Here is a 17,848-nt window from a genome sequence, read left to right as displayed (position 1 = left end):
AGCAAGAGAAGATGATTCATCGGGCAGAAAAGAACCAACATAACACTTACAGCTGACTTCTAAACAGAGACAACAGACACCAAGAGGCAGAAAGATTCAAAATACTGAAAGAAAAAACTGTCAACCAAGAGTCTTAAATCCAGGGTGGGCCACAGTGGCTCAGCAGGAAGAGTTCTCACCTGCCATGCCAGAGACCCAGGTTTGATTCCTGGTGCCTGCCCATGAAAAAAAAAAAGGAGTCTTAAATCCAATAAAAATCTCTCTCAAATATGAAGTCAAAATAAAGAGATTCTGATGAAACAAAAAATTGAACTTGTTAGAAAATCTGAATTACAAAAAATACTGAAGGAAGCTCTTCAAACTAAAAGCAAGTGACACTTGAAAATAATTTGAATCCACATGAAAAAACATTTATGCCTGTAGCATAATAAAGTGGATTATTTTTTTTTTTTTTTTTTTTTTTAAACATTTTCTTGTTTTATTGTATTCTGTTTCTCCGTTTTTTGTTACATGGGCTGGGGCCGGGAATCGAACCGAGGTCCTCCGGCATAGCAGGCAAGCACTTTGCCCGCTGAGCCACCGCGGCCCGCCCCAATAAAGTGGATTATTTTTAAAAGACTGTATACTTGATTTCTCTCCTTTATTCCCTTAATTGATTTAAAAAGAAATTGCATAAGCAATATGTACCTAATAGTATGTTGGGCCTATCACATATAGAAATTAATTTTTTTACAATAACACAAAAAAGGTAGTTGGTAATAAAATTGTTTTGGATTAGGGAGATGATACCATACGGTAACACATATCCAAGGAAGAAACAAAGAGAGCCACAGAAAGAAATGGAGAATAAAAAAGTTGATATAACAAACTCTACCTTTGGGTAGAACTAACATTTTAACAACATTCAATCTTTCTATCCATGAGCATGGAATGTCTTTCCATCTATTTAGGTCATGTTTTATATCATTTAGCAATGTTTCATAATTTTCTGTGTACAAGTCTTTGACATCCCTGATTAGGCTTATTCTTAGATACCCGATTCTTTTTGGTTGCTATTTTAAATGCAAGTTTTTCCCTAACTGTCTCCTCAGATAGATCATTGCTTGTGTATGGAAACATTACTGAGTTTTGTACATTAATCTTGTATCTCGCTACTTTGCTGAATTTGTCTATTAGCTCAAATAACTTTGTTGTAAATTTCACAGGGGGTTCTAAGCATAGGATCATGTCATCTGCAAATAATGAAAGTTTAAATTCTTCCTTTCTGATTTGGATGCCTTTTATTTCTTTCTACTGTGTAGTCACTCCAGTTAGGACTCCGAGTACAACATTAAATAAGAGTGGTGACAATTGACATCCTTGTCTCATTCCTGATCTTAGGGGGAAAGCTTTCAGGCTCTCACCGTTAAGTATGATGCTAGCTATGGGTTTTTCATATACGCTCTTTATGATATTGAGAAAGTTTCCTTCAATTCCTACCTTTTGAAGTGTTTTTATCAGGAAAAGATGCTGGATTTTGTCAAACACATTTTCAGAATCACACGAGTCTTCCCTTTCAATTTGTTGATGTGCTATATTACATTGATTGATTTTCTTCTGATGAACCACCCTTGCATTCCTGGTATAAACACACTTGGTCATGATGTATAATTCTTTTAATGTGTCATTAGATTCAATATGCTAGTATTTGTTAAGAATATTTGCATTTATGTTCATTAGGAAGATCGGTCTATAGTTATTGTTCTAGTTTGCTAGCTGCCAGAATGCAACACACCAGAGACGGATTGGCTTTTAATAAAAGGGGGTTTATTTTGTTAGTTCTTCAGAGGAAGGGCAGCTAACTTTCCACTGAGGCTCTTTCTTACGTGGAAGGCACAGGATGGTCTCTGCTGGTCTTCTTTCCAGGCCCCTGGGTTCCAACAACTTTCCCCGGGGTGACTTCTTTCTACATCTCCAAAGGCCTGGGCTGAGCTGCAAGTGCTGAGATGAGGAATGCCGAGCTGCTTAGGCTGTGCGCTCTCTCATTTAAGCACCAGCCAATTAAGTCAAACGTCACTCATTGCAGCAGACACGCCTCCTAGCCAACTGCAGATGTAATTAGCAATAGATGAGGTTCAGGTACCATTGGCTTATGTCCGTAGCAACAAAACTAGGTATGCTCACCTGGCCAAGTTGACAACTGAATCTAACTAACACAGTTATCCTTTCTTATAGTATTTTTATCCCGTTTTGGTATTAGAGTGATGCTAGTTTCATAAAATGAGTTAGGTAGCATTCCTTTTTCCTCAATTTTTTGGAAGTGTTTGAGCAGAACTAGTGTTAGTTCATTTTGGATTGTTTGATAAAATTTCCTTTGAATTTTCTTTGTGGGAAGATTTTTGATAATTGAATCTCTTTACTTGTAATTGTTGTTCTTCTTGAGTCTGTATCTGTAGTTTGTGTTTCTACAAATTTGCCCATTTCATCTAAGTCATCTCGTTTGTTGGCCTTTAGTTGTTCATAGCATTCTCTTATGATTTTTTAAATTTCTTCAGGATCTGTAGTAATGACCCCCCTCTCATTTCTGATTTTATTTGCATCCTCTTTCTTTCCTTTGTTAGTCTAGCTAGAGGGTCAATCAATTTTATTGCTTTTCTCAAAGAAGCAACTTTTGGTTTTGTTGATTCTTTCTATTGTTTTACTGTTCTCCAGTTTGTTTATTTCAGCTTTAATCCTTGCTATTTCTCTTCTTTTATTTGCTCTGGGGTAGTCTGCTGCTGCTTCTCTAAATTCTCCAGATGAGCAGTTAAATCATAAAGTTTTGCTTGTTCTTGTGTTTTAATATATGTATTTAGCGCAATAAACTTACCTCTAAGCACTGCCTTTATTGCATTCCATAAGTTTTGAAATGTTGTAATCTCATTATCATTTGCTTCCAGATATTTACCAATTTCTCTAGCAATTTCTTCTTGGACCCAGTGATTACTTAAGAGTGTGTTGTTTAATCTCCATATATTTGTGAAAGCTCTGGTTCTTTGTTGATTATTAATTTCATTTTGTTGTGGCCAGAGAAAGTTCTTTGGATAATTTTAATCTCATTAAATTTATACAGACTTGGTTTGTGTCCTAGCATATGATCTATCTGGAAAATATTCCATGTGCCCTAGAGAAGAATGTATATCCTGGTGTTTGGGGGTGTAATGATCTATATATGTCTATTAGGGCTAATTCATTCATCACATTGTTAAGGTTCTCTATTTCCTTGAGATCCTCTGTCAAGTTGTTCTATCTATAGTGGAGGGTGGTGTACTGAAGTCTCCCCACTACTACTGTTGAAACAACCTATAGCTACTTCAGTTTTGCCAATGTTTGCCTCATGTACTTTGGAGATCCTTGATTGGAAGCGTGAACATTTATGATTGTCATTTCCTCCTGGTAAACTGACCCTTTTATTAATATGTAATGTCCTTCTTTGTCTCTTATGACATCTTTACACTTAAAGTCTATTTTGCCTGATATTAGTATAGCTATTTCTGCTTTCTTTTGGTTACAGCTTGCATAGAAGATCTTTTCCCATTCTTTCACTTTCAATCTAATTGTGTCCTTGGGTCTAAGACCTGGTAAACAGCATATAGATGGATGATATTTTTAATCTATTCCGCCAATCTGTATCTTTTAACTGGTGAGTTTAGTCCTTTAACATTCAAAGTAATTACTGTAAAAGCAGTTCTTGAATCTACCACTTTATCCTTTAGTTTAAATTTGTCAGGTCTATATATTCCTTTCCGTCTCTCTCTTTTTATCCTTTAAATTCCCATTACTGGTATTCTTCAATTCTGTACCCTCCTTCAGACCTCCTTTTTTTTTTCAGCTGACAGAACTCCCTTTAGTATTTCTTGTAGGACAGTTCTCTAGTTGCCTAGTTCTCTCCATTTTTGCCTTTGAAAATTTTAATCTCTCTCTCAATTTTGAAGGACAACTTGACTGGATAAAGAATTCTTGGCTGGGAGCCTTTCTCATTCAGAATCTTAAATACATCATGCCACTGTCTTCTTGCTTCCATGGTGCCTGTAGAGTAGTAGGGACCGAGTCTTACGTGTTTTCCCCTCTATGTAGTAAATCACTTTTCTAGTGTCGCTTTCAGGGCTTTCTGTTTCTCTTCAACATTTGACAGTTCTATTAGTATGTGTCTTGGAGTAGGCTTATTTGAATTTATTCTTTTTGGAGTTCAAAGCCTCTCTGATTAGCATATTAATATCTTTTATGATAGTTAGGAAGTCTTCCCTGATTATATTTTCAACTAACTTTCCCAGACCTTTACAATTCTCTTCTTCACACCAGTGATTCTTATATTTCTGTGCCTCCTGTTACCTATCACCTCCCTAAGACCCAGTTTCATTTCTTCCATTCTTCTCGCCATTGGTTCCTTTGTGCAGTCTCGTTCAATTGCTCTGTCTTCTAGCTCACTTATCCTTCCTTCTGCTTCTTTGGATCTGCTATCGTGTGCCTCTAGTATATTTCTAATTTGGACTACTGTACCTTTCATTTCCGTGACATCTGCCATTTTTCTCTTTAATCTTCAGAATTCTTCTCTATACTCTTCTAGTGTGTTTCTGATATCATTTGTCACTTTATAAATATCCTTGAGTAGTTGTTCCCTATTCTATGTCCCCTGTGGAATTTTGATTTGGTCATTTGGCTGGGCCTTTTCTGCTTGCATCTATACATGCTTTGTGATTTTCTGTTGTGTTTGGGATATTTGATTATCTTAATAAGGTTATCCTGCAAGTTGGTTTCCTTCACGCTTCCAAAGTTTTGTATCTACTTGGTTTTGGGTTGAACGTTTCCTTCTGTACTTGGTGTTATCAGTTATTCCCCAAAACCAAGGCCTGGTTCTCCTTTAGGGGAAGCAATTCAACTACAGGGTCTAGTAAAGGCTAGGCCAGGGTGTACATTTATTTCAGTGGCAGAATGGCCACCTGCCCCATGGGAGACCCAGACTTGATTTCTAGCCCAAACCATACAACCCCTCAAAAAGTGAAAATAATTAAAATCTAATAAAATATGGAAAAAAAAAAAACCACCTCAACCACTACTGCTGAAGTGAGAAGACACTCCAAGATACATTTGGAATGAATTCAGACTGCTGCCCACCAAAAGGAGAGAAAATTTTAAAATAAAGATAAAAATAAAAAATAAATAAATAAAATAGAATAAAAATGAATATCCAAAATAAAAAATAAAAAATAATCAATAAAAATATAAGTATATAAACTATATAAAAAATAAAATTTTTAAAATACTAATAAAAATATATATAGAGAAAATATATATTTTTTAAAAAAGAAGGAAAAAGGATAAAATAATTTTGAGAACTCGGGCAGATAGGGAGTTGGCCCGCATGCACTTACTCCTTCTAACCAGCAGGTGGCGATCCTGAGGCACCTCCTTCCCTCAGGCTCCCCACTCCCTGACTGCCGCAGCCGGCCTGCCTGAAGCGGCCACTGGAAGACAGTGTGCAAAGTGGAGGGGTTGCTCGAAGCCCACAGCCACGAGACAGCTGGGCCGGGACCCTGAGACAACGACCAGTGCCCAGGGGATCAGCTGTCCCGCAACGTCCAGCGACCCGCAGATCCGCCACACACCAAGCCCACCAGGGCAGCTATTCCCGGCACCCAGCTAGGTGAGTGCTCCTGGCACCCAGTGTCCATGCCCAAGGGCGCTGTCGGCTGTACGGTCACCTGGGACAGTCCCATTGGAGAGAAGAGACGGTCAGTTCCCTCCAATCCGTACCTACCCCGGAGCCACGGCCCTGCCCCCAGTGGGGATGTGATCAACCAAACCTGCTCTCCCCTTCCCAATTTCTCCACCTATCCCCTCCCCAAAACACCTTGGAGACCCTCTTTAGTTATTCACCCCTCAGGACAGCAGACCTGGTCATTTCTTGCTCCGTGAAGCAGGGGTAAATTTAGTCCCTAGGCTCCACCATCTACCCAGAAGTCCGCATACACGGAGAGACCATTGTTACACTTTCCAGCACACCACTGTTTATGATAGTCTTCTACCTACGTTTGTACGTTGAAAATCCTCATGAGCAGCACGCAAATTTTCCAATGATGAAAGCAGAAAGAACACAATCGGATTTGCTAAGAAACATTTTCTGACAACACATCAGCTTCTTTGGACTGATAAGGACAAAACCAAAATCCTGAGTTCACAGAGGAAACGTGGCCACCCAACACTAGGCAACATGGCAGCTGATAAAGGCAGTGATGGTCAATGATGACTTCTGAAATCTTGGGGTCCCAAGATAACGTGCAAGCTAAAAAAATAAGAGTCAGAAAAAGAAATACTGATAATTCTAAAATGGTAGGGAATGAAAAAAGCAATGATCTGTAGATTACATGTAATTATAAATGTCAGTATCCTTTCAGCTAAAGTCCTAAGAAAATTCTTAGAGAATAAAATATAAAGGCTAAATTGTCAACATTCAATTATGGAAAATCAAGGTAATTTTGAATCAGCCAAGATAAACAGATTTTTTTTTCTGAGAGGACGTGTATCAAGTAAGAAAGAAATATCAAAGGAATACCTTATGGGAGTTTAATCAATGCGCCCATCCATTTCAATCCTTTGATTTGACAGCAGTAATATCATAAATACCTATTTCTGTCTTAATGCTAAAACAATGGCATGCCTAAATTAAAGACACATTATATATGCCCAACAGAGGGGTTTTGGTCAAATAAACTTTTTAAAACTTGCTTCTTAATAGGATATAATTATTTGGCGTGGAGGGAGGGAAGAAAGACACAAAAAATATCTAAAAGCAATTCCTTCCATGTATTTATACCATCGTATAACAGAAAATCAGCAAGGGCAGGGAGTTCACTCTAGGGAATTAAATGTATTAGCACTAGTTCCAACACTGCTTATGAGAAAAAAACACAAGACCATCCCTACTTTCCACATTTTATTTGACTATTTATAGCTGTCTCTTTTTTCAATGAGATTTTATTGAGATATATTCACACACTATACAATCCATCTAAAATATACAAATCAATTGCTCACAGTATCATCATACTCTTGGGCATTCATCACCACAATTAATTTTAGAACATTTTCATTACTCCAAAAAAAAAGCGAGAAAACCCAAAACATCCCATACCCCTTATCCCTCCCCTCCATTACTGACTCCTAGCATTGGTATAGTATATTTGTTGCTGTTGATGAAAGAATATTAAGATATTACAGTTAAATATAGTTCATAGTTTACCAAGTATGTTTTTCCCCATACACCACTCTATTATTAACTCCTTATAGTAGTTTCACACATTTGTTCAAGTCCATGGAAGAATTTTTTTTATATGTGGACTGTTAATCACAGTCTTTGTCCACCACAAGATTTATTGTTTTATGTAATCCTAGGTTTTAACCTCTGGTTTTCCTTCTGATTGTGAACTTCCCCTGTCAACCACATTCACACACAATTCAGCACCACCAATTACACTCACAATACTGTGCTACCATCACCTCTACCCAATCCCAAACATTTCAATTCAGCCTAGTTAAAAACTCTGCACATATTAAGCAATCATTCTCCATGCTCTTGCTTCATTCTATCTCCTGATAAGGTATATTCCTGATTCTCTATGAGTTTACATATTATAATCGGTTCATATTAGCGAGATCGTACCAATTTGTCATTTTGTATCTAGCCTATTGCATTCACCATAATGTCCTCAAGGTTCATCCATGTTGTCATATGCTTCAGACTCATCTCTTCTTACTGCTGAACAACACATTGTGAAGTACGTACCACGTTTTGTTTATCCACTCATCAGGTGATAGACACTTGGGTTGTTTCCAATTTTTAGCGATTGCGAATAATGCTGCTATGAACACTGGTATATAGTTAGAGCTATCTTACAACTCCAGATCTGAAATTTTAAAAAGTGATGCCCATGATGTCAGCAACAAAAAATTCTGCATTTATCAAATAACCTTTTATTGTTGTTATTGCAGGTATCCATTTCTGTTACCTCAATTAGAGCAGGAGTATGTGGCCCAAACCATTATAAAAGCCATTTTAGAGGACCAAGTTTATGTAACAATGCCCAAACTTACCTACCCACTATTGGTGCTTAAACAGTAAGTTAATAATGACTTCTATCACTTTGGTTGTTCGTGAACAAATCTTCCAATCCTTGCTAACTCTTCTGCCTAGAAAGCAACTTCAGATTTTTTTTAATTTTAAAGGAAGAACTTCAATAGTGCAAAGAAAATTTATTGGACCATCATAGACTGACAAAATTTAGCAACTGTTAGGCCTTACAGAGTATAAATTATCTATTTCAACATAGGATAAACAGAGCCTAAATAATTTTCATTATTATTTTGGGGGGGGGGGGTGAATTCTTTTAGTTTGACATTGTAGAGTTCTGTTTGGAAAGCAAAGGACCAAAATCCCGAGTGTACAGCCAGATAAAGGGTGAGGACAGTTGGCAAGTTCCTCGTTTCAATATTTACTTCATGTAAGACCTCTGCTATAAGCTCCAACAAATTCGTGAATTGAATTGTCCCAGACCTCTATCTTCCAAGACCTACTCTTCACCAAGCACTGAGCTGACCACTCTGCATGCATCACATTTAGTCCTCCAAACCCATCAGGGTATAGCTGCTGTCATTACCCCCTTCATGATGGGTAACTCTAAGGCAGATGGGATTACAGACATACAAGATCTTTCCATCTTGATGCAATCCTCCCTTGCTGTACTACAAGCAGAGCAGAAGCACAACCAGGGATTTGCTGTTACAGAACTATGTTCTTTCCTGCCTTACCCTATTTCTGTGACACGCTAGGTTGGTTCATGCATTCACCAAACATATATGGGCACAGGAGTTTCTAAGATGGCCACGTACTACTAATCCTTACTCAAGAGCTGCCCCAATTCCTTGACTCAAGGAATTGCATCACAACTCCATCACATCTGCCACTGCCCTTTCAAAGCACTTGTCGCACCCGTAGATACTTGTACCACTGTTCTCCTTACTAGACTGCAGGCTCCATATGTACAGGGTAATATTTTCTGAGCTGTTTTTTACTCCTTCCTCTAGCACCTAATATATAATAAGTATGCGATACATATTTGCTGAAGTGAATCAGAACTGAGCTGATCTTAAGAGAGCTAGCTAAGAGTTCACCTCTCAAGGACTGAAGCAGTGATTCTCCACCTTGAAGGCACACCAGATTCACCTGCAGAACATATAAAACTACTGACACCTGGGGCCAACTCACTGACTATTCCACTTTAATTACTCTGGTTTTCTTTCTAGCTTTTGCTACCATTTGTTAGTCTAGCGAATGGAACACCACAGTCTTTCCACAAAACTCAGTGAGTATAATGGATGTAAAAACTGTAATCTGAGTATTGTGTTTCTTGAAAGCTCTTGGGGTGATCTTCATGTATATTCAGAGCAGGGATTTCTGGAGTAGAGGAAATTGTATGATGCTCAGCACCTGGGAGGAAACACATTTCTGTTAGTCGCTTCCATTTAGTGATGTGTGCACAGGACGGGTCACGGCAGTTCATGTTTTGTGTAGTTTGCAATTACTCTTCACAAAAAAAGTCTCTTTGATTTCTCTTAAAGGCTCATAATTTTTTCTCTGCTTATCTCTAGAATAATGTCTGTAAAAATGACTCTTGCACTGGCTGACTACCTCGGAATTACCCACTCCATGGATTCTTTCAAAGGGAGAGCAAATGAAAATGATGTTCAAGCTAAAAGTGAGGAGAAACACCAATAGGTCAAGTCTCAAAGGTGGCAGTACAATAAACGCATAGTGTTATAAAAATGAACTCTCTGGAATTCATCCTAAGGCTTAACGCACTTTGGTCTGCTGAGGACTCAATGGGGCTGCCAAAACTGGCAACCTTATTCCCAGGACATGGGGTACACAATAATTACTTGTTCTAGGCTTTCAAACGAACCATTCAGTTTTTGCTGTTTTATTTTTTAAGTTTGTAAATAAGGATATTACAGCCTTTCCGATGAAGTCAGTAAAAATACAGTTAAAAATAGGTTAATGCAAATTGACCTGAAACAGGTAATATATGATACTTTCATTGTAAATAACCACTTTGTAAATCAGTGTTTGGGGCTGATTTTTCAACATGAGATTTGAAGACACCCAGTAGTTTTGTAATTAAGAAAAATTAGTCTTACCTCGCAAAATGAAGGCTTATCTGAATTGCCAATTAATTTTTACTGGAGTTGATAATCATTTCAAGCTCCTTAGTTCAAGTGACCCTGCTTATTAGAGAAAATAAATCTGTCACTAACCCTTTATTTTAAAAAAAAGCAATTTGTTAATTCTTCATTTGATAATCACCATTGCATAATTATTTTTTATATTTAGTCTTTCACCCATTTGAGACTTTTTTTTGCAAAACATAAGGTACAGTGCTGACTTAATTATTCTTCCAAATGAAAAGGTAATTTATTTCAGAACTATCCTTTTCCCACAAAAATGACGACCTTCATAACACATGCTACCAAAATTTTAGCAAGAATTCCCACTTTTTAATTTTAAAATTAAAACTGTTAATTTTACAAATTAATAAAATTATGATTAACATACAACCTCACAATTGGAGCTACAAAGGAATATTCCATGTATTCAACTATATAATGTGAAAGGCTAGTCTTTTTTACATGTCTTAGCTCTTAATTTTGACACACCTGATGACCATAAAGTTCTGTCACTTCATATTCTTCCCCTTTCTTTACGAAGAATATATTCTCAGTAATTCTTAGTGGAATGAGAAGCAACACAGAAAGGTGTTTTCTTCCATACAAAAGGGAAGTAGCAGCAGTGGAGCCAGAAATAGGAAGCAGGTAAAAATTTTAATCCATCCTGGGCACACACACAAAAAAAAACGTATTAAAACAAAATAGAAACAAGTAAAATTATTTATTTAAAGAACATTTCTCTGGTGCAAGGAAATATTTCTTTAAAGCATATTTAAAGTGTCCTTTATTCACCGCATGGAAAGTAATTCCATTTTACAAGTAGCAAAACTAAAAACCTATTTCTTTTTACACATTTCCCTTTACACTTTTTTTCTGAGAAAATTCAATGCTGCGAATAAACTGACTTCATTATCAAGCATAACGTTCTCTCTCGGAGAGTTAACTAGACATACGAATAAAAGCAGCAAGGAATTTAAAATCATAAAGCTTCATTTATATACTGTTAGCTGACAAAAGACGTCTGATGTAGGACAGTTGTCACCTACTTACCTTTTTCATTCAGGATGATCTGAATCTGCTGAGAATTAAAAGATCCAGTACCCAGAACTCAGTAACCTTTTATGACATTAAAAAGTACTTTCTTTTGAGGACTTATTGAAAATATTAACAATATGTTAATGTTGGCAGTCGTTCTCTGCCAGGGAGCGCTGAGCCACGGCCGCCCTTGGCGCCCGGGTTTCCTCGCCGCGGGCTCCAGCACCCCGCGCCCCCAGGGCGGGGCCTCCAGCGCTTACCGCCCCTCCCAACCCAGCGCTGCACGCGCGCTGCGGGACCCACAGCCCAGGCCGGATGCGCTCTGCTAACCATTTACTTGTTTGCATCCGAATGGATCGAACCATTTCCTAGTTTTTACTCTATTGAAGAGAAAGAAAACGTGTATATAAGACCTTTCCACAATACTGGCTTGAGAAGGAAACTATTTACATAATTGATGCAATAAAATATTCCTTCCATTGATGTATCCGAATACACGATACAAACCCCCACTGAAAAAATGTTTATTCATATGGAATGTACATCACTAATGCCGGTCATCTGGCAAGCCATTCCACACACTGTCCCTTTCTAGGTTCCGCATGGTCCCTGAGCCCTGGTCACTGGTCATCCCTGCAGCTTTGCCTCTATCAGGTTGGACAGCTAGGGAATAACAGCAAAACCAAAAATTGAAATTTTCAGTAAAGTATGTCTTTTGTTAACCGAGAAAAGTGGGCATTCGGTTTCCAAAAGTTCTAGCATATCATTTGAAACGCTGTATTTCTACCTTCATACACAGAAAGCATCGTTTAATTTGACATGAACTAGAGAAGAAATTTTTAATTAATAAAGCCCTTAAGCATTCCAGATAAATAATCTTTTCAGGGATATGAAAGTTACCTTGGGACAGTTTTGTTAGTAAAATCTGTCTCCAAAATTTAGACACCTCTGCCTTCTTAACCAAGTGCTCAAAGTTTTTCCTTACGGCCTCAAGAGCTGCTGTGTGTATTGTCTTATAACTCGGTCCACTCTAGCCATGGTTTGGGGATGCTGTTTCTCACTAAATAAACTGGTCCTACAGCCCCTCACTAAGGCGTCAGAAGGTCCGTCCTATCAGCTTTTACTTGCTTCAGCCAAAACTGGATCCTGTTGCTTCTAAAATTGGGCCTGCCCTATTTTCAATTTGAAGAGAGTCTTTTATTCATTCATTCATTCATTCATTCACTCAACAAATATTGACTAAGAACCTCCTACATATGGTACTAGAAATATAATGATGAATAAGAGTCACTAAATAAGGTACAAGATCTAGGTGATAGTTATTAGTTACACAGACTTATGCTTTCTTCAGTTTTGCCTATTTCCTGCTTAATATTGTTGAGAGTCTGACTTCTAATTTATTAGGTTTGCAATATTTAAAAAACACACAATCAGTTTATCTGTTACCTTTCTTTTGTATTTGCATACTGTGGATAAAGGGTTAGCAAGGCCTTTTGCCTCTCTGCATGAGAATTTTCCCATAGGTGAACTCCTAGCTGTGTTCTCCTGGTAACCTGGTAAGAATGAAATGTCAAATATGCTTCTAAGCAATACTGCTTAGGATACAAAGGGTCCCTGAGAGGTAAATGGTATTGGACTGGGAACAGTGGTTAGTGAACTACAAATACTGGACTGAGGCGTGGGTGCTTTGAGCTTCCACAAGCAAGAGGATTCTTATAAGTCGGGCCTCTGAGGCTATGTCCATGAAGTTATTCACCCTCGGAGGGGGCATGGGGCTTTAAAGCCAGGGAAGATCCCACACTTGTCCCAGCCTCCTGCACAGGAGCTGACACCGAAGGAAAAAGTGTTTCCTGGAGTCAGATGAAAGGCTGCCCCATGAAAAGACGGCCTGCCACAGCTGGCTGGCCCCTGGGGTGCCTTCCTGCATCCTGAGTGGCCTCGGGCCAGGCCTCCCCCTCTGAGCCTAAAGGAGAGTGATAAGGCCGTCCAGGTGATCAGCTCCGAGGACCATTTTGGGGTGGCATTTCTGTGTGCTGGTCCCCTTATACAAAATAAGGGAAAACTAACGAGGTGAGGCAGAGGCGCAGAGTCATGGCGGGGTCCTTCCTCGGCCCATCCACCCTTCTCCAGGCCCGCCTGGGCTGCAGCCCTTAGGCGAGCTCTGCCGTGACAGAAGCCACCCGGAGGGGAAGGCGTCCAGGGTGAACCCCATCATAGCAGCCACAGGGGCCGCGGGGATCAGGGCATGGCTAGGATGGTGCCAGCATGGCACAGAATGGCTCAGAGACCTGGCTTCATCCAGGACCCCAAGCAGCGGCAGCAGCTGCGGAACGCGCATGGTGCCAAGGTGCTTCGCAGACTAGGTTGTCATCCCTGGCTGGACACCGAAGCCAGGCTGGAGCCAGAGGAGCTGTGGGCACCATCCCTTTCATTTCAAGGGTGACCCAAATCTCTGCTCCCAGAATCCACTACAGCACAAGAGAAACTGCAAATGCTATATGACATACCCAGTGTCATTACTAATGACCAAGGACCCCAAGTCACCAGTAACCTAACACAAGACTGGACACAAAAGGAAGGGATAACATGGCAGTTTCATTGGCCTTATAACCCCTAAGAGGCTTGCCTAAAAGAGAGAGTAGTAATCAGTTGAGGGACCTATTGTGCAGGCGGGGATTTGGCTGATGCTTTCTCCTGTATGCCAAGAAACAGGTACAGGACATGTTTGCCTTCACATGAGAGGAAAGACAGTGAACCTTCCAGATCTTTCCCTAAGGACATCTACATAGCCCTACTATCCATCACAGATTGGCAGCCAGGGACCTGGCCACCTTGTGTTCATTTTCAGGAGTACCTGAACATAGGTGGATAATATCCTATAAACCTCTGTAGACCCAAGTCTTCTACTGAAAGCCAAAAGACAGGTTCTACAAGTACTTGCAGAAAACACAGGCAATCAACTCCCAGAAAATGAAGTGCCCACGAAACACCATCAAGTTTCTGGGGGCCAACCAATTGCGCAAGACTCATGTTTTAGCATCTACTATGCTAACTAAGAGCCAAGCTTATCACCACCCATAAGCAGTTAAAGAGATGCAGAATTTTGCAGGATTACTGGGCTATTGGAGAGTGTCCATTACTCATTTGGCACAATACCTACACCCCCTGTATAGAATAGTAAAAAAAGGGATCAGTATGGGATTTGGGGAACAAGGAAGAGGAAGGCTTTATTAAAGCAAAAAGTTTAGTAGCCCAAGAACAGGCCCCACAAAGTGTAACTCTAGGGTGACCATTTGAGCTAGATGTCTCCTTCACAGAGGACACAATGGGGTGGGCCCTATGGCAAAGGGACAGGAAGACATGGATCTCCATAGGGTTTTGGTCTCAATTCTTCAGAGGAACTAAGCAATGTTCTGCCATCCTAGACAATCAACTCCTGGCTGTAAATCAAGCTCCACTACAAGGAGAAGCCATCACAGGGGGATATGGCAGTGGAAGTGAAAACTACATATCATATTAAGGGATAAGTATAGGGGCTGTTTGTGAGACCTGCTTCTATGGTAGCCCAGAATGGCACCCTAGCATAGTGGCATGCATTTCTACAGCAGAGAGGACACGTGTCATGGTCAGGTTCATGTATCAACTTGGCCAAGTGGTGGGACCTGTTTGTCTGGTTGGGCAAGTGCTGGCCTGTCTGTTGCAATGAAGACATTTCACAGAATTAAATCACGATCATGTCAGCTGCATCCACAGCTGATTCCATTTGTAATCAGCCAAAGGGGAGTGTCTTCTGCAATGAGTGATGCTCAATCTAATCACTGGAAGCCTTTCAAGGAGGATTCAGAAGAGACAGGTTCTTCCTGCTTCGGCTGGCGAGCCTCTCCTGTGGAGTTCATCCAGACCCTCCATCGGAATCACCGGCTTCACAGTCTGCCCTGTGGATTTTGGACTCTGAGTTCCCACGGTCACGTGAGACGCTTTTATAAATTTTATATTTGCGAGTGTTCCTGTTGATTCAGTTTCTCTAGAGAACCCTAACTAATACAACACATAACATCTAGTCCCATCTCACTGGAGTTACAAGCCCTTCTGGGGCCCATAACATACACCATGATTTACAAGAGGCCCCAGAGTTGCACCTTATCCTGATGGATAAGGAAAGGAGCAGGAACACCCTCCCACCCACCCCAGGACAACAGTGGCCATACATCCAGCAAAGGGCACCTTATGGGTAGAGACAGAAAGGGGACACAAAAGTCCACAGGCTCAGCTAAGAGCTGTCTGGTTGGTTCTCATGAATGTGCCACATCTGGTCACCACTGGCACTGATTCATGGTCAAGGGTCCTACCAGAGGCTATCAGAAACTCAAGGCAGTATCCACCAAGGGAAGCGAGCCAGCCTTTAGCTTCCTGGTAGCACCAGCCCATATGTGAGGCCTCAAGTATAAAAATGGATAGAGATCTGGAACCTTAAGCTAAATGCCACCCGAGATAAAATAACACTACAACTCATCTCCCTGTCACCAAAATAATACCATGGAGTCTGGGTGGACAATGCCCAAGGAATGGCCTGGGATCTTCTTGCTGAGAAGGCAGGAGGCTCCTACTGCAAGAGCTGATGCTGACATATTTGGAAGAGAGAGGACCTGGAGAGAGACATAGTGGCAATGGGCAGGTAAGCATCCAATCCCAAAGGACATGGCTGTGGTGACGGTGCCCTAGATTACTTTTAACACTATTATAGAGGCAGCAGCCACTCCCCCAGTGGGATCAAAGGTATGGTACAGTCAGCCAGAGTGAGTTCTGTTGCGAAGAGGTCACTGCTGGGAGAGGACCCAACAAAAGTCTTGCATTAATTAAAAGGGTGAGATAGCCCAATTTGTGTTTCTAAAAAGTTCTTTATCCTGTTGCTGCTGGTTTATGCTGTTTAAGATGGCTAACTGCTTATACTAACACTTGGCACACCACTGAAAACATATTTTTAGTTTACGCCTAAAGGGTGGGCACCTACAACTGATTCCACTCTTGAGTTTGCAGCCTCATGCCTTTGAGCAGCAATGGAGGATTGATCCTCTTCATGGTCCTCTTTGTCCAAGGCTGGATCCAAAGCAACAGAAGGCAGTGGCAACCTTGAACATCACTGACATCACAGGTGATACGGTTCATTCATTGGAGGTGGAGCTAAACACCCTGGGACACAATCTACCTTCCCCAGGTCCTAAATAGCAGTGACTGGTTTTTTGCCAACTGAGGCTAATGCCCCGATATCTAATGAACTTCTCATAATGGAAGACAGTGATTATGCAGCACATTCACATAGCCATGACTGTGCCTGGGTGGATGGGGAGATGCACTCATGGCTTCTCCTGGATACATGCTAAAATATCAGGCACAATCCCAGTGCTATTAATTGAGCCTATTAGAAGAGGGAGGTGAAATAGGTCTGTAATCTCTTAGTGGGATTATTTGATCTGTTTTTATTCCCCTGAGGAGATGATAATGACACCACATTCAATATAGAAACCTTCTGAAAGTTTGTGCCCATGGCTCTTGGTAATACTGAGCACTGCCTCTCCACAATAAACTGAGGCATTACAGCTATGTTATGTACAAGGCAGTGCTATAAAACCACATGGCTGTGACTTTTCTCACAGAAGCACAAGGAGGAGTACACACCCGATCAAAAACTTACAGGGGAGATGGTGGTGAAGGGAGCTGCAGAACATACTCTTCCTCCAAAAGCAACTGGTGGACAGGCAGAAACTATTTGAAACAATGGTCCTGGGGCTCTGGAGGCCAGGGGAGTACTATACAGCAGTCAGGCAAGACTGAGAAGCTGGGGCAAAAAAAGCTGGGTGACTCTCTCTGCGACAGGGGCCGGTGCCCATTCTCCACTCTCGAGGCAAGCAGCCTCTGTACAATCTGTGGCTGGCTGCTGCAGATGGAGAGGCACATGCAGGGCTTCCTCCCTGGGAATGGGTAGGAGGAGCACAGCTAAGTCCCCAGTGATCAGTGAGTTTGGAACACTGGGTCCAGCTCTGGACTGAAGTTCTGTCCCAACAAGATTCCCTGAAGACATTGACTGAGCCAGGAGCCCGTGGAGGTTGAAAAACACACTCCCTCCTTAGGGCTATGGAAAAATACCTTGCTAAAGAACAACATCTGCTTGGCAAGCCAGGAAAGCACAGTTTCAGGCATCCAAAAAAAGGAAGGATTTCGGTGTCTGTCCTGACCCTCTCCTCAGGGCCCTTTGGCATTGGTCTATACCCCCTTCTTTGAATCCTGGCCCCATTTTGATCAGTTAAACAGAGGCTGTTCTAAAGATCTAGAAGAAGTTGAACCAAGTGTCAGAGAAGAGCTGTAAAAAAATAAAATAAAATTTTAAAAACTCAATAAAAATATTTTAAAAAGGAAAGATGTAGGAATTTGTCAAATTTCTTTTTTGCATCAATTGTAATGATCATGTCATTTTTCCATTTCAATGTGTTAATGTGGTGTATTACATTAATTGATTTTATTGTGTTGAAACACCCTTGTATACCTAAAATAAATCACACTTGGTAAAAAGAAAAAAAAG

The 17,848-nt window shown here is 40.5% G+C and overlaps 1 protein-coding gene and 1 long non-coding RNA gene across 3 annotated transcripts in view; one reads left to right on the top strand and one right to left on the bottom strand.

Moving 5' to 3' along the window:
• The window catches only part of LOC143686249 (short-chain dehydrogenase/reductase family 16C member 6-like), a 21,648-nt gene extending 11,836 nt beyond the window's left edge, over positions 1-9,812 (top strand). The window contains exons 5-6 of the mRNA XM_077163199.1: positions 8,008-8,133; positions 9,664-9,812. Of these exons, the coding sequence (XP_077019314.1) occupies positions 8,008-8,133; positions 9,664-9,790 (253 nt within the window). The 3' untranslated portion in view covers positions 9,791-9,812. The remainder of the gene's footprint in view (positions 1-8,007; positions 8,134-9,663) is intronic.
• LOC143686250 (uncharacterized) overlaps positions 8,387-17,848 on the bottom strand; it is a 25,114-nt gene continuing 15,652 nt past the window's right edge. The window contains exons 2-4 of one of the 2 annotated variants that reach the window (XR_013176989.1): positions 10,726-10,900; positions 10,210-10,296; positions 8,387-9,502 (exon numbers count right to left, since the gene is read on the bottom strand). This is a non-coding gene — a long non-coding RNA (uncharacterized LOC143686250). The remainder of the gene's footprint in view (positions 9,503-10,209; positions 10,297-10,725; positions 10,901-17,848) is intronic. The other variant, XR_013176988.1, reaches the window with a different exon arrangement.

The sequence above is a fragment of the Tamandua tetradactyla genome, chromosome 6 (assembly GCF_023851605.1).
Source record: "Tamandua tetradactyla isolate mTamTet1 chromosome 6, mTamTet1.pri, whole genome shotgun sequence".
In the NCBI taxonomy this organism is placed as follows: Eukaryota; Metazoa; Chordata; class Mammalia; order Pilosa; family Myrmecophagidae; genus Tamandua; species Tamandua tetradactyla.
This window is presented reverse-complemented; position numbering and strand designations above follow the sequence as displayed.